At 36.4% G+C, this 27,883-nt stretch overlaps 1 protein-coding gene across 20 annotated transcripts in view; it reads left to right on the top strand.

The window, feature by feature from the left end:
• Positions 1-27,883, top strand: part of NCOR1 (nuclear receptor corepressor 1) — a 149,551-nt gene that overhangs the window by 86,798 nt on the left and 34,870 nt on the right. For 8 of the 20 annotated variants that reach the window (XM_077892503.1, XM_077892510.1, XM_077892497.1 and 5 more), the window contains 9 exons: positions 1,567-1,629; positions 3,862-4,001; positions 9,006-9,132; positions 10,265-10,327; positions 11,579-12,131; positions 14,859-14,988; positions 17,749-17,944; positions 23,235-23,408; positions 24,157-24,317. In XM_077892503.1, the coding sequence (XP_077748629.1) occupies positions 1,567-1,629; positions 3,862-4,001; positions 9,006-9,132; positions 10,265-10,327; positions 11,579-12,131; positions 14,859-14,988; positions 17,749-17,944; positions 23,235-23,408; positions 24,157-24,317 (1,607 nt within the window). The remainder of the gene's footprint in view (positions 1-1,566; positions 1,630-3,861; positions 4,002-9,005; positions 9,133-10,264; positions 10,328-11,578; positions 12,132-14,858; positions 14,989-17,748; positions 17,945-23,234; positions 23,409-24,156; positions 24,318-27,883) is intronic. The other 12 variants (XM_077892511.1, XM_077892507.1, XM_077892506.1 and 9 more) reach the window with 6 other exon arrangements.

Raw genomic sequence — 27,883 nt, 5'->3', positions numbered from 1 at the left:
TTTTATTTATTTATTCATGAGAGACACATAGAGGCAGAGACATAGGCAGAGGGAGAAGTTGGGAGACCCCAGTGTGGGTCTCGATCCTGGGACTCTGGGATCATGCCGTGAGCCGAAGGTAGACACTCAACCGCTGAGCCACTCTGGCATCCCATGATTTCTTGAACTATTCCCTGTTGTGAACGATTAGGCTGTCCTCTGCCCCCTTGTCTTTAAACTAATACAGATAGCACTGTAAGGACAAAACAAATCTTAATTCACATAACATTTTCTTTCTGTTAAATTATTTTTTATAGGAATAAATTCTTAGCTAAGGGAATACTAGGTCTAAGGGTCCAAGCATTTTTCTCTTTCACTGAGTATTGTCTCTTTAGTTTATAGAGGGATCATGTTAACGATGTTTGTATTAATTGACTCAGTGGTACCAGTTTTACATAAAGAAGTTAGGTTCTAGGGATGGCAAGAAGGATGCAAGGAAAATAACTAGACAAGCACGTGGGGGCAGGTCATGATGGACCATTTGAATTGTATCCTGCTTTGCTTACAAAGTGGGAGCTTACAGAGGTTTTTAAGTAGAAGAACACTGTAAACAGATTGGTGCTTTATTTTTCTTTTTTAAGATTTTTTTATTTATTTATCCATGAGAGACACAGATAGAGAGGCAGAGACATAGGCAGAGGGAGAAGCAGGCTCCATGCAGGGAGCCTGACGTGGGACTTGATCCTGGGTCTCCAGGATCAAGCCCTGGGCTGAAGGCAGTGCTAAACTGCTGAGCCACCTGGATTGCCCCACATTGGTGCTTTAGAAAGTGAACTAGTGACAATGTGGAGGTCAGGTTGGAAAGAGTGAAGGATGGAGGCAGAGAGACCAGCTAGAAGGGCGTTACTCTGCATGCCATGGCCCAGGCAAGAGGAGGGTGGATTCAGGAGATTAGTACTGACACACATCATTGCATGTCAGTAGTAAATGGAAGGATTAAAAAGTTGGTCTGAGGAGACTGTTAATTCGAGTACTGGGTGGGTGATAATACTATTAGTTGAGGAGAATATGGCAGGACTTTATTTCATGCCTCGTAGTCTTAATTTTCATTCTAATGTAGAAGAGAAAATGATCCATCTGTGTTTACTAGGTATCAGGCACTGAGGATGAGCATAGGGCCTCCAGGAGTGAGGAAAAGATGGGGAATTCAAAGAGCAAGAAAGCACCGTATCTGGATAGGAAGAGGGAGGGTTGTTTCTTCCCTTGACACTTCAGGAGAAGAGAGATGGAACTTGAATATGTGGGAACACACTGAGTGAAGTGGGACTTCATAGAAAATAAACTAATGGTGTTCAAACATGTAGACATGGGTGGAACTTCAAAGAACATTAAGAAAGATCCTAACACTGAGAGGCCCTAACTATTCCCCCTTAATAGGCTGGGGAGAGCCTGCCACCATCCTCTCCATCATTTCTTTCACCTACTGCTTCAGAAAGACTTTATGTCAGATAAACAGGTCGGTGCCATATAATCTGTGAATGAGCTTAATTTTTCCCTGCCTTACTGGGTGTTCTCTCTTTATTTCAGTTTCCACAGAGCCTGTAGAAACCTCTCGATGGACAGAAGAAGAAATGGAAGTCGCTAAAAAAGGCAAGTGATAGTACTTTAGGTTCTTCGGGGTTTTGGTTGGATTGGGTTGGGGTTTTCAGGGTTATTACTAATAACTCAGATGGAACTAATTTTTTTTTTAATTAAAAAAAGAATGTTCTTTGGTGGTAAATAGAATTTGGAGATAGACTTGAATTCTTTCTGATGGAATGGTCCCCTCTCAGGTAACCCCGCTGTGCCTTGCTTAAGAGGCCCACTTTTGAGGGATTTAATATTCTCTGCACAGTTTTATTTTGAATGTCATTTTGTTAGAAAGCATTTTGTTAGAATAGCTGTGATTAAATGTTTTGGAGGGTATTTTAATATAAACAGTCTATATTTTCAATTACTTAAAAGTTGGAATGTTAATAGTGTGGTACATATCTTCTCGGTTTATATTTGGTAAGGCATTTGGCTGTAAACTGGTAAGAAATTGCACTGCTATTCAGAGATGAGGGCATGAACTTTGGAGCTAGACAAAGGTTTAAACTTTGTCTTTTCCCACTCATCAGTATGTGGCTCTGATCTTACTCTGCAACATTATGAATCTTGCATTTTTCTGTTGTTGCTTATTAACATAGTGTAATTCGAAATTGAAGTAAAATTTCTAATAGGATAAGTAATTGGTTTATAAATAAAAAATCATTTGTGTTTTAAATGAAATAATTTTGAGAAAGATTAGCCAGCTCTTGGGAGTTAAGTATTTCCTTATAGTTCTAAGTAGAAATTATTGTAGGGGCACCTGGGTGGCTCAGTCAGTTGAGTGTGTCTGCCTTCGGCTCAGGTCATGGCTGAGCCCCACGTCTGAGTGGGGAGTCTGCTTCTCACTCCTGCTGCTTGTGCTCTCTCACTCCCAAATAAATAAATAAAATCTTACAAAAAGAAATTATTGTAAATAAATTGACCTTTTAGCGATATATTTCAGATTTATTTTCTGTTTAATAGTTAATGAATGATACATTTGAGAGTCCTATAAACCAACTTTACCAAAAATATGGCAGTTTAACATGTTCTTTGTTCAAAATATTTTTGTTTGATTTTATTTGCCATGATTAGCAAGTTTGTGATTTGTCATGATTACATGTATAACTTTTTAAAAGACTCACATTTAAGAAGAAAAGATTCACATTTATTCTCATCTAATTATCAGAATGTCATAGTAGAGTAAGTAGATATTAGCTACATCATAGTGTGATCTCTTTCAGGTAGATAAGACTTTCATAGGACTATTTAGTTTCCACTCTTCTCACCTCTGTTCATGGGTCAGAAGGATTTGGAAGTGACCTTCTAATTGTCATTGTTAAGGAAAGCTACTCACATTAACCTTGAAAAACTCATTTTTTTCTATAAATTGTTAAATTTGTACTAGAAACTCCTGCTCGGATACATTGGAGCAGATATCTAAAGTATATCCCTGTCTGTATAGCTCTCTGTGTTTATGCGCATTTATATACCCATATTCCTTGCACATTGGTGTGTGTATGTATATATGTTACTGATTAAAAAGTGTTGGATTGCATAGATTTCTGTGACGCATTATATTACTACAGGTTTTTCCTTTTTTTTTTTTTTTTAATTTTTTAAATTTATTTATGAGTCATAGAGAGAGAGAGAGAGGCAGAGACACAGGCAGAGGGAGAAGCAGGCTCCATGCACCAGGAGCCTGACGTGGGATTCGATCCCGGGTCTCCAGGATCACGCCCTGGGCCAAAGGCAGGCGCTAAACCGCTGCGCCACCCAGGGATCCCTGGTTTTTCCTTTTTTTTTAAAAAACTGGTTAATTTTTTTGAGAGCATTTCTTGATTGTGAATGGATTGAAGACATGCTGTTTATAAATGTAGTCCTATATATCTTTATTTTGTGTTAAATATTTATGTGATTATCTTATTAGCTTTATATTGATATACTGTTTCCAAAGACTTAGAAGTATCTAATCACTCAGTTTTACAAGTGTTTGAGTTGTTACCGTGGGTCCAACATTGTCCTAGCTCTCTGGGAGATATGTAACATGGATAAAGTTGAGCCCTCCCATTAATGATCAGGTTTTAAATTTGGGTGGCAAAATAGAGTGGTCAGTTGCCTGTCAATGCATATTTAAGTATTAAAATTTATCAATAATTGAAAACACATTTTTAGTGTTAATGATTGTGAATACTGTAGTTAACTTGATTTTACTATTTCTCTTGTTTGCTTTATCACATGTTGTTCAATTTATGGTCTGTTTTTCAAATATAGGTCTTGTAGAACATGGTCGTAACTGGGCAGCAATTGCCAAAATGGTGGGAACTAAAAGTGAAGCGCAATGTAAAAACTTCTATTTTAACTATAAAAGGCGACACAATCTTGACAACCTTTTACAGCAGCATAAACAGAAAGTGAGTATATCAGAGGTAGTGAGCCTTTATTCATTTTTACTGATAGTTTTTATTTTGTTTTGTTTTTGAGCTTCAAATACTGGTTTTGAGAGAAACGTTTCTATACCTTGTATTTTTATTTATATGCTAGTGCCTTGGCACAAGTTGACTTCTTCTCTGATTACTGCCCAAGGAGCAAAATTCGTGTTAGTAGTAATGACAGTTCATACTTTTGAATGACCATAGATTAGATTTGAAAACTATAAACATTTTGGAGTTTGAATTGAAAAGTTTAGTTGGAGTTCTGTTGACCGTGTTGAATGAATTAATAATGGCATATTAAAAGCATTTTCTTAGAGAGGAAGAGTCCCTGAGGTAAATATTAAAAACCAGAAAGTATAAATTGTTGAAAATTCCTTAAGAGGAGGTTCCAATGTTTTCAATGTCTACTGAGCTCTTTGAGGATTCCATGAGATCAAAACTGTTTTTGTTTTAAAATATTAATAAAAATATTAAGATGTTGCTTTTTTCCCCCACTGTGTTAGATTTGCCTGGTTAGTGTCAAGGAGTGGTGAGAAAAAAATGCTGATGCCTTAGCATGAATCATGGCAGGGCACCACTGTGCTAAATAAATACTCCACGTATTCTTCATCTCCAGGCATTTGCCGTTTAACAACAAATATGCCAATTTCACTTGTCCTTGGTGAAGCAATAAAAATTAGCTTTATTAAATCTTGACCCTTGAGTACATGGGTGTGATGAAATGAAAAGTGTGCATAAAGCCCTTCTGCTCCATACCAAAGTATGCTGGACCTGTCAAAGGAAAGTTCTTTTGTAGTTGTTTGACTTCCAAGCTGAACTAGCCTCCCTTTTTTAATAGTGTCAGCTTTATTTGGAAGAATAACAGAAAAACTATGATTTTGCAGACTTGGATCCTTGGCAGACATTTTCATGAAAATGAGTGAGACTGTCTTTCAAAGAAAGCAAGCAGAAGTATTTGTTGCCACTTTTAAATTTTGAGTTTTTAAGCAAAAATTAGTATTTTGGAAAATTTGTCCCTCACCGTAAGCTTAATATCTTCCTAATACTCAAAGACTTTTCTGATGAGATCAGTGGTAATAATAGTTAATGTGATATTTTGATATATAGTGAAATGTATGCAAATTTGAAATATCTATGTAACTCTGTAATTTCCAAATGACCAATTTGTGATGTCACAATGGATATCATGTATGGATGGATAAAAGATCTATAGAGTATTTTTAATATACCATCAAGATAGATGGATTTTAATAGAGTACAAAAAATTTATTGATATGGCTTCAGATTTCATATTGCAGTTACCATGTAAGAGATGACTACTTGCTGAGTTTTGGTATAATATCAAAGAATAATATCCATGTTCATTTGAAAAAACTGTTAAAATATGCTTTCCTTTTCAACTACATATCTCTGTGAGGCCAGACTTTATATTTTTTGTAGTAGGCTCCACACCTAATGTGGGGCTTGAACTCACAATCCTGAGATTTTTTTTTTTTTTTTTTTTTTTTTACAATCCTGAGATTAAGTCACATGCTCTACTGACTAAGCCAGCAAGGCGCTCCCAGACTTTTTTTTAATGTATATATGTCAGCCAAAACAGTATTATGAAAAAATAAAAATTAAAAACAAAAACAAAAAAAACAGTATTATGTCTGCAGATTAGGTTATATCTAGAAGCACATTTAAGAATTGTGCTGTTTTCTGTGAAGGTAGATATTAAAAGGAATTTTTGAAAACAGAAAAAAATGCTACCTTTTCACTAAATTATCCTTCTGTTGTAGAATGTAGTTATTTTTATTAAAAATATTTTTTATGTTGACTTCTAATGGGTTTATTATTTTTAAATGAATTAATAAATATTTTAAGTCTTTTTAATTCAAATATAGTAAATACCTCTCTCTCTCTCTCTCTCTCTCTATATATATATATATATATATATATATACATACATATATGTGTATATATATATATAGAATAGAACCTCCTTAGGGTCTTGAATGCTTTTTAAGAGTGTTGTATCCTTAGACAAAAAAATTTGAGACTCACTGAAGAATGATAGAATGGGTAATAAAAGGGTAGATATTTAAATTTGTTAGGGTTTGAACTTTTAGTAAATATATATATATATATATATATATAACGTATAGCATTGATTTAAAAAGTTATATGCCTTTTAACAAAAATGAAAATGTGTAAAGTTTAGAGATGTGTTGTAGCAACTAAATCAAAGGAAAAAAAGTAGTGACAAAGAGTCTATTGACAAGAGACTGGACTTCAGCAAATACCACTGAAAATGTTTAGAGAGAAAATCAAATAAAGAGTGAAGCAGACATGTTTTTAAAAGATAAGTCAGGGTTCTCCAGAGAAACAAACCAACGGCACGTGTGTGTGTGTGTAGGGAGAGAATATATGAGTGAGTGATTTATTTTAAGAAATTGGCTTATGTGATTGTGGACATTTGGATCTGATGATGTAGGCTGGCAGGCTGGAGACTCATAGAAGAATTGTGGCTGAAGTTCAGAGGTGATCTGCTGACAGATCCTCTTCTTGCTGGAGGGTGGGGTGAGGGGGAGAGCAGGGACCTGTCAGTCTTAGTTCTATTAAGGCCATCAATTGATTGGGTGAAGCACCCCCACCCCCACATTCTGGAGGGTCATCTGCTTTGCTCAGAAGTCTGCTGGTTGAATTGTTAATCTCATCTAAAAAAACACCTGCACAGAAACATCCAGGATAATATTTGACCAAATATCTGGGTGCTGTGGCCCAGCCAAGTTGACACATATAATTAACCATCACAAGTGTCTTTAAAACTTCTTGTTCTAATCATTTTAATAACTTTTTTTTTTTTTTTTTTTTAGATTTTATTCATTTTTTCATGAGAGACACAGAGAGAGAGAGGCAGAGACACAGACAGAGGGAGAAGCAGGCTCCATGCAGGGAGCCAGATGTGGGACTCGACCCTGGGTCTCCAGGATCAGGCCCTGGGCTGAAGGTGGCGCTAAACCGCTGAGCCACCCAGGCTGCCCTGTTTTAATAACATTTAATAACAATTGAAATGACGGGGACAGTATGCTTCTGTTTTTTAGAGTATTTTATCATTTTTAAAAGGATTTCAAGACAAGGACAAGTAGATGACAAATATCTACTATCAAAATGCAGTGCTATATATATATATAGGAGTTATATTTCTGAGGCTTGACTTATTACATTGAAAATTAATGTAATTAATTTCGCTATCATATAGTGAAGAAAATGCTTGGAATGTCGCATGGTAATGGTAAAACATTGTCTCTTCTATATTCATCAGTGGAAATACCAAACAGAATGGGTAGTCCTTAGCAAAGGAGGGATATAGCTTCGCCACTGGAAAAATCCCTATAATAGCTATTATCTAACCCCTAAAAATACTGCAGCCTTTATGCAGTCTTCTTAAAGCTTTTAAGAGTGTAGCCAGAGGATTTTCCCCTTGCATTCCTGCTAGGAACATAGTGATGAATTTTTTTAGCCTCAGAATTACACCTAATTCTGTAACTAACCCTGGGCCGTTATTTTTTTTTCTCTTGACTTAGTTAATGCTTTAGGTTGGATCGTACTAGTGTATTCATTTATGTAAACTAAGAATGAGGAAAAAATAAACAGAATAAGAATACTGGTAATTTTAACAATTGGGATAGCAATGATTTCTTTTCTGCTGTGAGGAGTGTCCCTGGGAGAGGCCCACAGCTGAAGTCTGGTGAAGTTATAGGCTCAGTAAGAGGCAGAGAACAGAGCAGTGCCAGGGCAGGGATCCTCAGGTCTACAGAGACAGGAGACCTTAAGTTTCATAGTTAGCAACATGAGATTATAAATATGATAAATGGCTGATGTCTTACACCTAAATAGATACACATATGCTTTTACAGATAAGGTGATCTCAGTAGAAGAATGAGCAGTTTTATGTAAATACATGGAAAATCCTGTTAAAAAGGGAATTTGTCCTCATAGTAAAAGAAATTCAATAACACTAATGATGATTGGTGACACCAGTGATTAGTTGTTGCTTGAGAAATCACAATCATGGGGCACCTGGGTGGCTCAGTCGGCAAGACATCTGCCTTCGGCTCAGGTCATGGTCCCAGGGTCCTGGGATCCTGGCCCTGCCCAGTGGGAAGCCTGCTTCTCCCTCTGCCCCTCCCCCTGCTTGTGCTCTCTGTCTTTCTCTCTCAAATAAATAAATATAATCTTTAAAAAAAAAATCACAATCATAACTCTTAATATTAGTAAAGGGAAGTTATTGCAGCATTATTAACAATACCAAAGCTTAAAGTTGCTTAGATAACTTAAAATAGGAGAATTTTAAATATTTACTGGTATAGAGTGCTTTATGGAATCATGAATAAATAACAGTAATTTTGAAGAATTTATAAATAGAGGTATGTTCAGATCATGATTATATAAGGCTAGAAAAGATAAATGACTATATTGAGCGATTCTAGTTTTATTTACTATACACAAACATAAGCATGCACATATATAAAAGATTGAAAGCAAATGTGTCAATATACTTAGAATCTCTAGCTGGTGCCATTATGAGCAATTATTGTTTTTCTTAACCTAATTTTCTGGGTCCTCCACATTCCAATGAATATCTTCTTTTTAATAGAAAACATACATAACGTTTATTAGAAAAATACATTATTTGGAGGGGGAGAAGAGCAGGAGTTTTGTGATTTTGGGCTCTTTGTACATGTATGGTGGCGAGAAGTTCAAAAATGATCCACATATAACTTGATCCATTTGATAAGAGTGATCTGTCTACACAAAAGGCCAGTTAGTGGTTACCTTGAGGCAACCTCACCCTAACCAGAGTAGTTGTCAGACATGCAACCTTCTTGTTTAGTATGTGTGTATCAGTGTTCTGTGTTATTTCAGATAGGAAAATGTTCTACTTTTTTCCCTTTTAGTTATTTAAATCATAAATAATTTGATTTAATACTCTTTTAGACTTCCCGGAAGCCCCGTGAAGAGCGAGATGTGTCCCAATGTGAAAGTGTAGCTTCCACTGTTTCTGCTCAGGAAGATGAAGATATTGAAGCTTCTAATGAAGAAGAAAATCCAGAAGATAGTGAAGGTATCTTAAAAATCTTAAATTTAGTTGTGACTTCCACTAGCCCAAATATATAATTATAAGCTTAGTCATTTGACTATTTAAGAATTGCTTCATTAAAGAAACAGTATTCTCATTGTTTTCATGGTATAGAGACCTTAAGCTTGAACACAATGTATTTATTCATTTAATCAACAAATATTTATGTAGCACCTGTGATGATCCAGTTCCTACAACCAGAAGATCTTTAAAATGGCAATCCAGGGGTGCCTGAGTGACTTGGTTGGTTAAGCATCTGACTCTTGATTTCAGCTCAGGTCATGGTCTCAGATTCATGAGATTGAGCTCTACTAAGCATGGAGGCTGATTCTCTCTCCCTCTGCCCCTGCACTCCCCATTCACATTCTCTCTGAAAAATTAAAATTAAAAATAAAAATAAATAAAATGGCAGTCCAACATCAGTAAGCTGTCTGTGCATCTGTATACATCACTGCCATACTTATGTGTCCAGTTAGTATCATAGATTATATTTCTCTCTTTATTGCATGGAGTTGGACTTATTTCAGATTTACAGTGACTTACATATGTCATATATTTCATGTAAAAGGAATTATTGATGCTATAAGCCCTGTTGAAAAGAACGTCAGCCCAAGAAGCTTAAGAACAGAAACAAAATCCTTTTTGTCACTTGAATAAATTAATGACCATTTCCTGAAAAAGTAAATATTTTGAGTTTTTGCTAATTAATGAAAAAAAAAAGCCCCTAGTTTATTTCAATCTGCATTACTATTAAGGTTTTCTTTTATGAATTGACTGCTTCTGAAGTTGGGATTTTCAGTGATTTTAGTAGCTCTTTATATATTTTATTCATGTTCATGCTTTGTATACACAAATATTTTCTCCATCTCATTCACTTTTTGTTCTGCCTTATTTTTAAATTATCAGAGTTTAAATTTTGTATGTAATTAGAGCTGCTTAAGTATGTTCCTTTGTAGGCACTCATATTCTAAGCTTAGGAAGTTCTATACTTTCCAGGAGTTTCAGAAATATTAGATTTCATTTTATTTTTTTCTACAAGTTGTTATTGGCTTTGAAACTTAAATTTTGTTTTGAATGGGTTTTGGCTTTGAACAATAAGTAGCTTTTTTTCTGTGAGGTTTTGTGGAAAATGAGGCCGGTGTGGCAGGAATGAAGAGAATACTGGAGCAGCAGAGTTTTGGTAAGATTTGGCTTTTAAAAAGCTCCCTCTGGCGTCGTCGTAGAGAATAATCTGAGGTGAAAGATAGGAAGAGTTGTTTCTGGATTTACATTGCCACTTGTGAATTGAACGTAGATACTTGTCTACGTAGATTATGGGGATAAATGAGAGAATGGATTAAAAAATTACTCCTAGGTTTCTGGTTTAATTAGATAGTAAACACTAGAAAAGAAACTGATTTGGATGTGTTGAGTCCATAGATTTAGTCTAGTGTAGGAAATACTGAATTTGTGATTCCTTTGAAATATCTAGGTAAAGATGTAAAAGATTAAAACTCTTTATAAAATGAAACCAATGATGTGGGGAAAAACCAGGGTTACAATGTTAAAAGTCCCTGTAACATTACACTAGAACTTTGCTGTCCAGCTAGTCCACACTAGATACATGTGGTGGCTGTTGAACTCTTGAAATGTGGCTAGTCCAAATTGAGATGTTCTAAATATGTAAAATATAGTCAGATTTTGAAGACTTAGTACCAAAAATGGTAAAGATCTTGCTATTAGTTTTGTATATTACTGTATTTCCACATGATTACATGGTAAAAAGATATTTCAGGCATATTGGGTTAAATAAAATACGCGGTTACAGTTAATTTATCTCTTTTTACTTTTTTAACATGGCCACCAGAAAAATTAAAATTTTAGGCAGTTGTAACTCACGTTATGTTCCTGTTGAATGGCCTATTCGAGACTGTCAAACCTCCTGAGTAGAAGGAAAAGCACAGAAATAGGTAGAAATAAACCAGAATGCTGCCATTTATGGGAATGGTTTCTTGTTTCATTTTGTTTTTGCATCTTTCTTCATTTTTCAAATTTAATGTAAATTATTTTTATTTATATTTATTTATTTTAAAATATTTTTTTAAATTCTTATTTATTCAAGTAATTTCTACACCCATCGTGGGGCTCGAACTCATGACCCTGATATTGAATCTCCAGCTCCACCAACTGAGCCAGCCAGGCGCCCCTCATATAAATTATTTTTAGATGTTAAAAGCTTTTACGCTTTCTGTTTCAGAAGGCGAGGACCATTTGACCTCTCTGTCTCAGAGAGCTCTGTAAACAGACACTCCAGCTTCCCAGTGGCCTAAGACTTCACTGAGGCCATCCAAGGAGTATCATTCGTCCCAAATAGCTACTTTCAAGCATGGCTTCTGTCACCACCTGAAACATGTTCATTATCAGATTTTTATGCTGTATCATTATCTTTAAGGTGCTGAAAATAGTTCTGATACAGAAAGTGCTCCTTCTCCTTCACCAGTTGAAGCTGTCAAGCCCAGTGGAGATAGCACTGACAACGGGACTTCTCGAGGAAACACTGAACCTGGGGCTGAACTCGAGTCCACAGTAGAACCTGCACCCAGTACGTCTCCCTCCTCGGCAGTGCAAAGTGCAAAACCAGTTGAAAGTGAAAGTGCGGAAGCACAGGCGAACGACAGCATTGCCGTTGAGGCAGCAGAGCCCATGGACATTGAACATCAGGAGCACAGTGCTGAAGGGACTTCTGTTCTTGAGCTCCCCACGACCGCCAAATCTGACTCCGTAGACGTGGAGATGAGGGTGCCAGAGAGCAATCCGTCTAAAGTTGAAGGTGATACCAAAGAAAGAGACCTGGAGAGAGTGGGCGAGAAGACAGAGCCTAGAGACGAAGACTTGGTGGTGGCCCAGCAGATAGGCACCCAGAGGCCTGAGCCTCAGTCGGACAATGACTCTAGTGCCACCTGCAGTGCAGATGAAGATGTGGATGGAGAGCCCGAGAGGCAGAGGTGAGACTTGCTTCTCTAACATTATCCCATTTTTGGGCCCTGTTGGATGCTGACTGAGTCACGGGGCATTGCTGGCCACAGAGATTGTTCCTGTATGAGTATTGGCAGGTTAGAGGCAGTCTGCATACTTTTCATGTTGGGTTATGATGATGTTCATCTGTTTAAATAACCAAGAAAAATTGTGTGATCATTATTTTCTAATGAAGAAGATAATTTTTTTTCCATTTTGATTGTTACATGCATTCCATATGTAACAAAGAAGGGGATTTCATCTAAGAAAAGTTGTGAAATCAACTACAGATGACTGCCATTCCTGGTATTGGAAGCAGTATGTTGTGGTGGTGAAGGCAGAGGCAAGAGGCGTTGGCTTTTTTGCTTTGATACCATATGGCTTCAAAGCAAGGCCTACTGTACCTGTGTATTAGATGTTAGAAAATGTTGAGAGGAGGAACATGTTCAGTGTTCTGAAAATGTATTAGAAAGCATAATTTAAATATAAGTGGTAATTATCATGATCACTTTGTATGTCAGTTAAAATTTTAGGTTATTCATATTTGTAATTTTAAATATATATAATATAGGGGCACCTGTGTGAGCACCTGCCTTTGGCTCAGGTTGCGATCCCGGGGTCCTGGGATTGAGTCCTGCATCTTGGCTCCCCACAGGGAGTCTGCCTCTCTGCCTGTGTCTTTGTCTCTCTCATGAACAAGTAAATAAAATATTATATAGTTCAAATATATATGTATATGTATTTAAACAAATGTAGAACTTTTATTTATTTAAAAAGATTTTATTTATTTATTCATGAGAGACAGAGAGAGAGAGGCAGAGACATAGGCAGAGGGAGAAGCAGGCCCCATGTAGGGGTCCTGATGTGGGGCTCCATCCTGGGACTCCAGTATCATGCCCTGAGCAAAAGGGAGATGCTTAACCACTGAGCCACCCAGGTATCCTTAGAACTACTTTTAATCATTAAATTAATAATATAAAAGCTATCTTTATGTTTTTATATAAATTACAGTAAAGAGATTTTTATTTTACTGGATTAGATACTGCTTTATTTAATATATGTATTTTCCTTGGGATTTCCTTTTACTTGAAAGACATGGGATCACCTAGAATCACAGTAGAACGTTTGGTATAAATTCTAGAAATGAATTTGTTTAAAGTATCATTTAATCAGAAACCCAATTCAGCTCTTTTTTCTCTTTCTCCACCCCACAAATTCTAGAAATGAATTTGACTAAAATGTAATTTAATCAGAAACCCTATTCAACTCTTTTTTTTCTCTTTCTCTCCCCTGCCCTCCTTTCTACGGAAGAGGCAAATAAGCCATTCAGTAGCGAGCCAAATTCTGATCATCTAAGATGAGGAATATCTGTGTTTTCCAATATTGGTTTTGGTAACTATATTTGTAAGTGAGGGAAAAATTAGGATGGTAGTAATCTTAAAGGAGGGCTATCTTAAGAGATAAACATGATAGTAATCTTTAAATTCAGAAATTCCTTGTAAATTTATGGTAGTCTTTGAATAACACTCTATGTCTGCATCACATTCAAACTGTCAAAATGACACTTCCAATTTTCTACATCTTTAATACCATCTTTATTCTTTATGTTAAAGGTTGGCTGTTTTCTTTTATACATTTCTAATTTTCTTATCAATTTGTAATTTTTTTAATGTTCATCTTCCCCCAGTAACATTGGCAAGTATGATCCAGCCAGAAAGGTACAGCACTAGTATATGATCTCCCCGCTTTGTATATTGGGTATTCTAAACTCCATTGTAGGTCCTGAAACTGGGTGAAGCAGGTGGAGTGTAGGATGGCAAGGGCTGTGGGGGACAGAGGAGCACATGTTGTTTGAAAGGGCAGCTGCTATAAATTTGGTATGTGGTTACCATGTGGGAATGCTGGTCCTGTGAGGCCATTTTTTCCACTCTTCATGAGAAACCAGGAGCCCAGAATTTGGGATGAAATTCTCAATTTTGGAATGGTACTGGGCAGATGTTTGAAAAAATACTCTATGATCCTGGCAACACATCCAGTAATAGGTAGCTAATTTGTAATCAGTGTTAGTGGTAGATTGGTATTTTATAATGGAATTTGTTCAGACTGGATAGTTAGATGCAGATGATTAGATTCAGATAAATTTCAACCTATAAATCAATGGTAGGTTTCTTTACTTGGAAAATTAGGGTTATAGATTCCCATTTTCCTTACTATTCACATATCTTCTAAGGTTAATATATTGTGTGTGTGCACATACATATTAACTTAAAAGGAATTATGATTAGAGCTCTTGGGTGGTGCAGTCACACTCTTGGTTTCAGCTCAGGATGTGATCTCAGGGTTGTGGGATCCAACCCTTTGGGCTCTGCACCCAGCAGAGAGTCTGCTTGAGATTCTATCTCACTTTCCTTCTTCCATGCCTCCACTATCTCTCTAAAATAAACAAATCTTGGGATGCCTGGGTGGCTCAGTGGCTGAGCGTCTGCCTTCAGCTCAGGGCGTGATCCCAGGATTCGTGATCACGTCCCACATCGGGCTCCCTGAATGGAACCTGCTTCTCCCTCTTGCCTATGCCTCTGCCTCCCTCTTTCTGTGTCTCTCATGAATAAATAAATAAATAATTTTTTAAAAAAATCTTTAAAAAAAGAAGGAATTATGACTGTACATTTAAAATCTTAAGAATATATTAATATATCTTTTTTTATTGCCAATTGCAGAATGTTTCCTATGGACTCAAAGCCTTCATTGTTAAATCCCCCTGGATCTATACTGGTCTCATCCCCAATAAAACCAAATCCACTGGACCTGCCACAGCTTCAGCACAGAGCTGCTGTTATCCCACCAATGGTAAGTTTTCAAAGTGAGTAAGAGAAGTAAAGTTGAGAAACAAAGATCATTAAAGATACCTTCTCTTCTTTAATCACTACTTGATTTTTTAAAAATTGTAAAAAAACACAGCATAAAATTGATCATCTTAACTGTTTTTATGTGTAGTTCAGTAGTGTTAAATATATACATGTTGTGAAATAGGTCTCCTGAACTTTTTCGTCTTAGAAAAGTGCAACTCTCTTCCCATTAAACCAGAACTCTCTTTTCTCCCTTCCCCCAGCTCCTGACAACCACCACTCTCCTTTTTGTCTCTATGAATTTGGCTAGATACCTCATATAAGTGGGATCCTACTGTAGTTGTCTTTTTGTGACTACTTGTTTCACTTGTAAAATCTTCAAGGTTCATCCAGGTTGTAGCATGTGTCATAATCTCCTTTCTTTCTGAAACTGATCATATTCCACTGTATTTACATACCCCATTTTGTATATCCATCTGTCTGTCACTCGATTGCTTTTCAAATGGACTCATTGTAATGGTTGATTGAAATGGTTATTTCCATTTCAGGAAAAAAAAAAACACCAAAGAAGTATAATCCCCTAGCCATAAATATTCTTAAGCTTTGTTTTTATTTTTTTGTTTTGCTATGAGACAGTAATAGAATAAATCTAGAATTAGGTTTTAGATATTTAGAATGAATTCTGGCGATTATAACTGACTTTAGTTTACAGTTCCAAATCTAGTTTTATTTACATTTTACTTTGATAATCTCTACAAGTTTGATTCCTTTTGGGCACTGAATTCCAAACTTGAATATTGCTCTTTTACTTAGTAATGTTTTAGCTCTTGCTTTTCTTCAGGGGATCAAGCTTTGTTTCCTGTCTCACATGATAATTGTAAAAAGTTAAGGGTGTGCTGATGATAGACTTGTAAAAAAAAATCATTAAACATTTGTTTTGTTCATTCATTTATATACTCAAATGGACATTTATCGAGTGAGTGTCTGCTTGGTTCAAGACAACATTGTTAATCCTGTATGGAATATTTACATATTGTAATCTCTCAGTTCAAAAAACTTAGAGATTTGTCTTGATAATAAGACATAGAAAAATATTATGGTAAAATTTAAGTGAATTATAAAAATGTGATGCTCTATTAAGTTGAAAAATATAGTATGGTCATTTCAGAGGAAGGAGAGCTTCCTTCTTAATGAGACAACTAAAGAAGACTCCATGTAGGAAATAATATTTTGGTTGGACCAAAACAATTCATTTGGCTTTATAGCAAAAGGAGGAAGAGCCATGTTTACATAAGCCAAAGCACAAAGGCAAGAAAATTATGTATATGTTTTGGGGTCAGTGAAAAATTCTACTTATAGTAGCAGAAAAAAACTGTGGAAGTCTTTATTTAGATAATAGGTTCTAAAAAAGTCAGATCTCTACTCTTCCCTGGAACTTTTTTGTATTCATGAAGTAATGGACTGTGTTAGAGGCTGTTCATTTAGTATTGAACCAAACAGGTTGGGTTCTTTCCTTCCTGAAGTAAGAGACGGAAAATAAACAAAGAAAACAGACATATTATAGCGAATTGTGCTGTTGGAAGTGCTGTCTGTGTAGCCTTAATGAAAGAAAGAGGGCTCTTAGAAAAGAAAAAAGAAAAAAAAGTGCAGCCTCAGTGGCTCAGCGGTTTAGCACCACGTTTGGCCCAGGTTGTGATCCTGGAGACTGGGGATCGAGTCCCACATTGGGCTGCCTGCATGGAGCCTGCTTCTCCGTCTGCCTGTGTCTCTCATGAATAAATAAATAAAATCTTAGGAAAAAAAAAAAAAGAAAGAAAGAGGGCTGCAGTGAGGAGGGAAATGAAGAGAGACAGTTGGGGTGGCCTGTCTGTAACGCCCGGGCTGCAGTGAGGAGGGAAATGAAGAGAGACAGTTGGGGTGGCCTGTCTGTAACGCCCATCCCGCTGTGTTAGTAAGTTTGTTGTAGGAGGTGAGGCAGATCAGTTCAGGCTGTCTGCCAGGTTTCTGCCTTTTGCCATTGAGGTTCCATTTTCTAAGACAGAGGTCACTGAAGGTTCAGAAGAATTGAGTTTAGGGAATGAACAGTTCCCATTTGAATGCAAGTTTTGAGGTGCTCTGAGAATACTCAAGTGGAGTTGCTAAGGGTCTATCCGTGAGTATGGGACTCAGAGCAGACATCTTAGAAATATAAATTGATGAGCCATTAACATATAGATGACATTTAAATCCACAGAAGTGGGTATGATTACCTAGAGAGAACCTGGGGAGGAGGGGGGCACCCAGGGCTGAGCTACCAGGGATTTGACCATCATAAGTTAAAAAGCAGAAGTATTTTCTGATTTTGATCTCTCTTATCACAACTTTTGTGAGTTCTGTTCTGTTCTGAAAGTAAATGCTCAGCATTCAAAGCGTTTTATACTCTAATTACTTTGATCAAAAAATGATGAAATCAAATCAACCAGGACGCTACAGAAATGAGCATTATTTGCAACACAGGGTTATTGTTATGTTGGCCATTGACTGACTGAGTGACGGACTTGTTTGTTTGTTTGTTTATTTAATTTATTTATTTGATGTATTTATTCATGAGAGACACAGAGACATAGGCAGAGAGAGAAGCAGGCTCCATGCAGGGAGCCCGATGTGGGACTTGATCCCATGACTCCAGGATCATGCCCTGGGCTGAAGGCAGACCTCAACCACTGAGCCAACCAGGCGTCCCAGCCATTGACATATTTAAAGATTTTTCTTTCTTCTGTAGGTTTCCTGTACCCCATGTAACATACCGATTGGAACCCCTGTAAGCGGCTATGCCCTCTATCAGCGACACATTAAAGCAATGCATGAATCTGCACTCCTAGAAGAGCAGCGGCAGAGGCAAGAGCAGATAGACTTGGAATGTAGAAGTTCTACAAGTCCCTGTAGCACCGCCAAGAGTCCCAGTAGAGAATGGGAAGGTAGGTAGAGCTGTCAGCACAAAGAACTTCTCTGAAGGGAGACAAAACTTTACTCAAACATAGTGTCCTCTGTGCTTTATAGTTTATCTGCATGTCAGTTGGTTAATTACTCTTGTCCCCAATACAAAGAATTCATTTAAATTGACCTCAGTTTAACTTTTGAGGAATGTCAGCATAATTGACGACTCAAGGAGGCAGTAACATTTGTAATGGTTTTTGTTAATATGAGTTTTCTGATACTGCTCTCTCTGCTGGAAGACTATGTAAAAGCCATGCTTTCTGCTCCATTCATCTGAGTTTTCAGAGTAAGTGAGAATTGTTTTCCTGTCCCCCAAGCAAATCACACTTAACAACAGGGTAGTTAGGATGCTCTGATAGGATGGGAGACAACTTTGTGTGTAGGACCAGTTAGCTCTCACCTCAGCATTTACCAGTTGTATGGCCAAGGACAAGGCCCTTAACTTTTCTGGCTTTTAGTTCTCTCATCTGTAAAGTGCAACTTATGATCTATCTGCCTATCTACCTATCTATATTTCTATCTTGCTGAGATTACAGCCCGTAAGAAAGAATTAGCATTCAGTGTTGTTTTGTAACACATGGCTCAATGTTATTCTTTGTATAATATTGTATATAATACATATACAACTTAAAATAATAGTGTACCAGTATATACTTAGTATAATAGATTCCACAAAAGTACTGTTATCATTGTTATGTCTCTATTGTTATTTCAAGTGACAGATTTGAGTTGTGCATGCTCTTTTTTGTTTTTAAGGTTTTTTTATTTCTAAATAATCTCTATACCCAATATGCGGCTTGAACTCCCACCCCTAAGATCAAGACTTACACGCTTCACCAACCGAGCCAGCCAGCCCCCCTGTGCATGCTCTTTTTAGTTGTGTATGGTACACCTAATTTCTTTAAAAATAAGAGCTGCAGGGGAAGGAGTGATTTCTAAGTTGTAATAAATTCTTCTGGCATGGTTAGGAAATGGCACATGTGTTCTGATTGATAGCTGACCTACCAGCTACATGCTATGATATGCTTAGAATATAAGACTATTAAGGTCTTTGTTACTGTGGTTTAGGTTTTTTGGTAATGATTCAAGTACTTTATATAGATAAGTAAGAGCAATTAGCTGTAGAATGCCATACATTTCAAGGGCTGTTTAGTATAAAATAGGATCTGTGGTACTTAATGGATCTTGACCCCGTCCCCCCCAGTCACACCAGTAATGAGTTATTAGTCATTATATGGCACACTGAACCTTTTATGTTAGAGTTTTAAATGTAAGATTGCTGGTGTTTTAAGTATAAATCTTATGCTAGTAAAAATGTGGACCAGAGTGGTTATACCCAGTAAGGCTGGGTGCATAATAAGTGCTAAATGAGTATTTCTTGAGGGAAGATAAAAATCTTGATGATTTGGTGGCTTTTAGTACATTGTACATGGAGAATCCTCATTCAGTAACTCAGTAGTTGATGCAGTATGTTCTAGTAATTACATGTTGACGGAATGAATTAAATGAAGTATAAATGGACTTAGCAGAAGTGCTTGTCTTTTGAGCAATCTCCAATTACGAGAAAATCTGTCATGATGAAAATGATGAATTATAGAGTAATTTAAAAGTCTATCAATGTATTCCTTGCGTAAATGATTTAGAATAAATATTGGAGGAAGAATTAGAGCCTAGAAAAAATGACATTCAGATGGTATTTGCCAAATTCGTGCTAAAGCTGAACATTATCTGGTTAATTATATCTCGATCATTGTAATGTGCATGTCATATGGTTATTTTAAGACCTCGGTATCTTTTCTTGATTGACTTTACAAATTGGTTGTATTTGGAAGCTGGAGACACTGAATCAGGCTAGAGCCCAAATTCTGAGACTAAACAATGAACTGCATTTCTCTAGTCACTCACATTAATCCATTTGGTTTAGATCAGAGTGTTATCCTAATTTTTAATCATAATGCAGTGATCTTAAAACCATCCTGTAATTATATTTTTTATTAACACAATACTGAGGTGTTTATAATATGACATCAGTTTGGTTCAAGGTGAGTCTAGACACTAGGGTGGTTGATTACACTTTATATCAAGGTTAGGTTTTGTTTTAGCTCATCTAGTATGTTTGTGTAGTTATTTAACGAAATGCCGAAGACTCTCCTGAATTTATAACTATCCATAGTTCAGTGTGAAGGATAATTTCCCTTATACTTACATATCTCCCTCACATAATCATATACTTGCATTTAAATTGCTTGTATATCCAGAATGATGTTTTCAATGCAACATCATAGAATAGTTTATAGAATGTTAAATACAGTGATAGTGTGGATTTGCCTGTAAACCATCACCAAACTGGTAGAGTTTACTTGAATTAGGACCCTGATTTTGACTTATCCCTTCATGGTCTCATTTAGAAAGTAACAGGCAGCACCCATTGTCTGTCTCTTTCAGAGTATTCATCTTAGTGTAGTGAGTAACACAATTATTGTAAGTGTGCCCTTTTCTTTCTGTAGAAAAACTTGGGAAAACCCTGAAAGAACAATTATTTTCACTTTCCAGGAGCATTTACACAAGTTAACCCCTGCTTTCTTGTGAAGCCTTTTTTTCTTGGAGGGAGGGCACTCAAAACATACACATGTAGAGAGAGTTATTAGAATTGCAGTGCAGGTTTAACAGAATCAGCTCAGTTGAATGAAAAGTTAATGCTTCTCTGCAACTGAATCTTGTTTATTTTGTTTATTGCTTTATTTTTTCAGCTTTGAGTATATGATGATTTAAATATTCATCCGTATTTAGAACCATCTAAATTTCTGCCCCCCCCCTTTTCTTTAATACTATGACAAGATAGTTTCCACATTATTAGAAACTTACTGAGAATGGTGAAACAATCACATAGAATTTATAATCATAATTTACCATGTTAAATTCTCCAGAAAGGAAGGCATGATTTTCTTTTGAAGTTGGTTTATTTTATAAATCTGCACAGCACTGGGGCAGTTAATCCAATTCATTATATTAATATGTCTAAGAAGGGAAGAGAACCATCATCTTGATGGATACCCCAGAGGCATCTGAAAGTCAACACCCAGTGCTTCAGGGAGGCATAATTGACTTTGTAGTTTTGAACTCAGAGTCAGGCTTATGCTGCTGGTAGCATGACATTGACTGGGCAGTCTGGTGTGATTCTTTGGAGGTTCAGTTTCCTCATCTGTGAAATGGTGTTAATAATCTCATTGGTCATCAGGGCTCAGTGAGATAATTCATGAAATTCACAGTGCTTTGCACAGACTACATGCTTAATATTTGCTGGTATTACTAGAATTTTTCTGGTTTTTAAAAATAGTAAGCCAGAGAACTCTTTATGCCTTGTGCTAATGAAACTATTATGAAACTATTTGAAACCAGTTACCAAAAAAAAAAAAAAAAAAAAGAAACCAGTTACAAGCCTTCCATTTAATAGTGAAATGCTAGAGACCTTCTCTTGGGATAGGAACTATCCGGTGCCAACTACTACTTACTGTAGTACATTAAAGAAAAACAAAAAACAAAAATAGATGTAGCTATTTGAAGAGAGAAGACAAATCATTGTTCACAGGATAAGATTATCCACCTAGAAAGCCTATAAGAATCAACTGAAAAGTTATTAGAACAAAAAGGAAAGTTCATTAAGTTTCTCGGGAAAATAAATGATATACAGAAATCCACATCTTTCTTTCCTATAGATCTACAATAATCAGGTATACAAGTAAATTCATACATATGAAAAAGATGCCTCTCCTAACACCAAAATATAAAATACCTACAAATAATTTTTGACAAGGAATGTATAAGTAAGACCTATATGAAAAAGTCTAAAAAAAGAAAAAAAAAAAAAAAAGAAAAAGTCTAGATTCCTCAATTAGAAAGTTCATTATTATAGAGTGTCAGGTCTCCTGTATTCATAAACTTAATGCAATTCCAGTGACATTTTGTTTGGAGAAGGATTTTAAATTTAGATTTATCGGGGCAGCCCAGGTGGCTCAGCAGTTTAGCGCCGCCTTCAGCCCAGGGCCTGATCCTGGACACGGGATTGAGTCCCACGTCGGGCTCCTTGCATGGAGCCTGCTTCTCCCTCTGCCTGTGTCTCTGCCTCTCTCTCTCTCTCTCTCTCTCTCTCATGAATAAATGAATAAAATCTAAAAAATAAAAAAATTAAAAATAAATAAATAAATTTAGATTTATCTGGAAGAATAAATGGATCAGACTAGGTAAGCAAAAGAATAATAAAATGAATGGGAATTTGTTCCAGCCGACATTAAAGTAGCCCATACCTGAGTGGTTTGGGTTACACATGATTTTCACTTTCTTCTTTATGCTTTTCTGATTTTTCAAAATTACAATATCAATTTTATTTTAAAATGGAAAAATATAAATATAATTCTGTGTAGTTTTTTTTTTTTTTAAGATTTTATTTATTCATGAGAGACACAGAGGGAGAGAGAAAGAGAAAGAGACACAGGCAGAGGGAGAAGCAGGCTCCCTGCATGGAGTCTGATGTGGGACTCCATCCCAGAACTCCAGGATCATGCCCTGGGCAAAAGGCACGCGCTAGACCGCTGTACCACCCAGGTGTCCCAATTCTGTGTAGTTTTAAGTCTTAATGTGACTGCATATCTGATATACCCTTTAAATGCTTAAAGTTTTTTTTTTATACTTTATGTGGAGGTAAATTATATGGAGTAATTTTTATTAGCATTATTGTAATAAAATCCATAGATTTGTATGCTTATATAGGTTTTTTTGGATTAATTTGATCTGCATCTTCTAAGAACGGGTTCTTCCATTTCTTAATTATGTTTATTTCTTGAATATTAAGTGGTGGGTTTCAACAGGCTGAGTATATAAGAGTTGAAATTCTCAGAGATATGACTAATTCAAGCAAGCTTTGAATTCACCAAATGGCTGGATAATCTGATGTTTGCCTGTTGTGATCTTTATTGCATGTGAAAACACTTGGTCTTCCTAAGAAGAAGAAAGACAAATTCTTTGTCCTTTAAAGGGAAAACTCATAATTTTATTTTTGAGGGTTTTATTAGGTCATAATGATGGTGCATACACAGAAGATTTAGATTTAGAGGGTTTTTAAACCTCTCTGTGGGTGGATTTCCCCCAGGAATTTTAGATTTTAATATTAGTATATAGTTGGATCTGCCCCTGGATGGTGTGGGCTTGGTCCTTTCACACTTACTATTTTAATTTGGGGTTCTTCCCTTATTTTGATAACTTTAACTTTCATAGGAAAATCAGTCGCCTATATGCCTTATGCTGAGGTCAAACGTGCTCTAGAACAGGAAGCACAGATGCACAATACCGCAGCAAGGTCAGCATCACCGTGTAGGCTCTCTCCGAGAGAAGTCAGTAAAGCCGCTCCACAGCCTGATATGAGTGCAGCCCGCTATAGTGTCCCGCCAGGTAAATATTGTTCCTCTGTGCCGTGGCTGCTGGCCATCTACCTACAGGTGCTAGACATGGGTGGTTTGATCTCGTGAATGAGCTGCCTTTCCAGGACATGTTCTCCCTGTTTCAAAATTATTTTCTTGTTTCTCTACATCCCATATGTTGGTTGTATACAGTTGAGGTTTACTGGGCCACTGGGAAATTTGTGTTTCTACATTTATACTGTGACATTTACTGGCTTTTCTTTTAAGAGTCCATATACTATGTAAATATCTTTAGATTCCCTCTCCGGTCTCAAGAAATTCAAGTCTGTGAGAGCCAGAATCAGTAAATGTTTCTCAAATTCTGCAGGATGGAAAGAGGACGTACAACTGGCTGTTGGTCATGTCTGTACGTTGTCCATAGTTATAGTATCAGCTGCTCCTAAGAAGCAGGTCCAAAGAGTGATGGAGAGAGAGGAAAGATTACTAAAGAATATCATTTGTCTATGCTAAGCAGAAGTAGTTTGAAATGAACATCAGCTTGAGAGCTCTGGTTTGACAGGGAGTTGAATATTTCAACCTCACAAATATCATGTGTGACCTGAATTTGTATACAGATTTAATTCAAGTGAAAGAGAAATTTAAAATAGAAATGTTTATCCTCAGCCTCATCTTGCACTTGAAATTCAGTGTGTGATTTAAAAATTCAGGAATGACTGAGACAGAGTGTTGCAAACTATGAAATTGACTATTTTAAATCATTTTTTTCTTCCCTTTAAAAGTCCTGCAGCCTGCTCCACATCAAGTGATAACTAATCTCCCTGAAGCAGTTCGGCTTCCGACGACTCGACCCACCAGGCCACCTCCTCCTCTCATCCCGTCATCCAAAACCACAGTGGCTTCAGAAAAACCATCTTTTATCCTGGGAGGCTCCATCTCACAGGTAAAATGCCTTCCCTTCCCAGGAAATTTCTATTGAGTATTGCTTTGGTAAAAGTTTTCCCTTTTTGTCACTAATTGCCCGAGTCTTAATAAATAAAAATCTGTCTGTATGTGAAGAGACAATGACCAGAAAATACAGCAATCCTCATACTCCATGCCACACATGGGAAGTTTGTGTGAGTTAGGTGCCCAAAGTGAGTGGCCGTGATACATTGTCTGGTTTAACTTACCAAAGGCATTGCTGTGCCCTGAGGGTTAGTGTAGTGTAGATGAAAGATGAATCTTTTCAAGTGCTAAATATGTGTTGACTATTATAAAGGCTCTAAATACTAAATTGTAGATGATTGGTAAGCCCCAGTTCATTCTGGCTTCAGCCGCGATATCTTTTCTTCCTGGTGTAGTACGATATATATGTATATACACATATATACTATATACTATATACTTTATTTATTTATTTATTTATTTAATACACACACACTACGTATATGTATACACACACACACATACATATTTTTTAATGTGGTCTTATCTTAATGGTTGAAAAGTTTTGACTAATGTGCCTGACCAGCAGTCACCACAGTCCTGTCAAGTTATAGAACAATTTCTTCACTTCTAGATGTTTTCTCAGCCCCTTCTGCCTGAAGCAACCACTGTTTTTGCTTCCTATTACGCAGAGTAGTTTTGCTTTTTCTGGAACTTTATATAAATGGACTCACACAGTGTGTACTTCTCTATGTCTGTCTTCTTTAACGTAACATAATGGCTTTAAGGGTTCATCCAGGGTTTTGTGTGATCAGTAGGTTTTTTTTTTTTTTATTGTTGAATAATACTCTGTTGTATGAACATATACTGGTTTGTTTATCCATTTTCTCGTTATTGGAAGCCTGAGCTATTTGTAGTTTTTGGCTGTGGTGAATAAAGCTGATAAGAACATTCTTGTACTGGCTCTTTGTAGACCTGTGTTTTCATTTCTATTGTGTAATCAATCCCCTGAGAGTGGAATTGCTCGATATATGTTTTACTTTATAATTTTCCAGAGTGGGTCTAGTTTTACACTGCTACCAGCAGTGTATAAGCCTTCATGTTGCTTCATTTGCTCTTCGCAGTCTTTTTTATTTTAGTCCTATTACTGGGTATGTAATATTTCATTGTGGCTTTAGTTTGTGTTTCCCTGGCAGCAAATGATGTTGAACATTTTTTTGTATACTTGTCATTTATATGTCTGATTGTGAAGTGACTATCTTATTACCTGTTTTTATTGGTATTTTTGGTTAGTAGATTATAGAACTACTTTATATATTACGGATGTAAGGTCTCATATATTTTAAAATATTTTCTCTTTTGTGGCTTGTATGTTTTATTATAACGTTTTTTGATGAGCAGAAATTTTAAGTTTTGTTGAAGTCCATATATAATTTTTTTCCCTCATATGATTAGTTCTTTTTCTTTAAGAAATCTTTGCTTTAGGGTTGTGGAGATACTGTGTTTTCTTCTGAAAGCTTTATATTTTGGGCTTTTATATTTTAAGTCTGTGATCCACATGAAATTAATTTTTGTGTGCAACGTGAGGTGATGTCAGGATCAGGATTAATTTATCCTTCTGGGTTTGTAGTTCCAATAACGCTGGTTAAAAAGTATTTTATTTGATCGCTTTAGGGCCTTTGTCAAAAATGATTTGACTCTGCGTTTGGTCTATTTCTGGACTCTGTTCTGTTCAGTTGACCTACTTGCCCATACTTTTATCAGCACCACAATTGTGATTATTGTAGCTTTATGGTAAGTCTTGAAATCATGTGGTATAAGTCTTGTAAGTGCTTTTATTTTTCAAGATTGCTTTGGCTCTTCTATGACTTTGGCGCATCCGTATAAATTATAAATGTCAGTTTCTAACAAAAATTCTGCTGGGATTATGGTAAAGCATTATGTTAAATCTCTGGATTATTTTGGGATAGAAAAGTAGATCTTGAGAATGTTGAGTCTTCTAATCCATGAAACATATTTCCATTTATTTAGGTCTTTAAAATCTTTCATAGTTTTCACTGTAGAGGTTTTGTTAGATTTATTTTCAGTTAATATGATTATTTGTAATGTATTTTATATTTTAATAAGTATTATTTTTTAAAATTTCAATTTCCAGTTCCTATAGGTATATTTTAAAAAGTTGATTTTTTAATATTCACTTTGTCTCCTGCAACATTCACTTATTTGCTTCTTATTTATTTTGAGGTGTTGGTTTGTTTATTTGTTTTGAGGAAGAGTAGATTTCTTAGGATTTTCTATGTGAGCATGTCATCTGCAAATCAAGATAATTTTACTTCTTCCTTTCTAGTCTTTCTTTTTCTTATTTTATCAAACTGGCTTGTGTAGAACGTTTAGTAAATTTTTTTTTAGATTTATTTATTTATTTATTTGAGAGACCAAGGTTGGGGGGGAGAGGGAGAGCAAATTTTAAGTAGGCTTTCTACTGAATGAGGGGACTGAGGAACCCTATATGGGGCTCCATCTCACATCCTGAGATCATGACCTGAGCTGAAATCAAGAGTCAGATGCTTGGGACACCTGGGTGGCTCAGCGGTTGAGCATCTGCCTTTGGTTCAGGGCATGATCCTGGGGTTCTGGGATCAAGTCCCACATCGGGCTCCCTGCATGGAGCCTGCTTCTCCCTCTGCCTCTCTCTTTCTGTGCCTCTCATGAATAAATAAAATCTTAAAAAAAAAAAGTCAGATGCTTAACCGACTGAGCCACCCAGACACGCCATAGTAGAATGTTTAGAGGAAGTGGTGAAAAGCATATGCTTTCCTTGTTGCCCATTTGAGGAGGGAGACATTCAGTATTTCACTGGTAGATATGTTAACTATAGCCTTTGCATAGGTACCTTTCATCAGATTGAAGATGTTTCCTTATATTCTTTGTTTGCTGAGGGTCTGTATTTTTCTCCAGTTTTTGTATTTTGCAACTTTAGAATTTCTGTACAGTTCTTTTTTTATGATTTCTTTTTGTTGATATTCTTTGTATGAGGAGACATCATTTTCATACTTTCCTTTAATTCTTTAGACATGATTCCCTGTCGTTCTTTGAACATATTTGCAATAGCTGATTAATGATATAACAGTCTTTTTCTGGCAAGTCTACAGCCCAGGGACAGTTTTTATTCATTGCATTTTTTCCCTATGTGTGTGGGTCATGCTTTCTTGTTTCTTGTAATTTTTGTTTAAAAAATGACATTTTATGTAATGTGCCAACTGTGGAAATCATTCTCCTCTCTCCCTAAAGGTTTGCTTTTGTTTTTGTTGATACTTGCTTTGTGACTTTTCTGAACTAACTGTGAAGTCTGTATTCTTGTGACATGTATGGTCACTGAAGTCTCTTTCTTCACCTCTTGGTCAGCTAAGGCTTGATAGACTCCAGTGCTTGGAATGCCTAAATGTCCCAGTCTTTCCTGAGTGGCTCTCGGTGTGTGCTGGGTACACCTTCAACATTCAGCCAGGCAACTGGCAACTCTGCCTTAGTCTTCACTTCCTGCTTTCACAGAGCTTTAAGGTCAGCCAGAGTTGAGAACTTAAG

This window comes from Canis aureus, chromosome 3, assembly GCF_053574225.1.
Source record: "Canis aureus isolate CA01 chromosome 3, VMU_Caureus_v.1.0, whole genome shotgun sequence".
NCBI lineage: Eukaryota > Metazoa > Chordata > Mammalia > Carnivora > Canidae > Canis > Canis aureus.
This window is presented reverse-complemented; position numbering and strand designations above follow the sequence as displayed.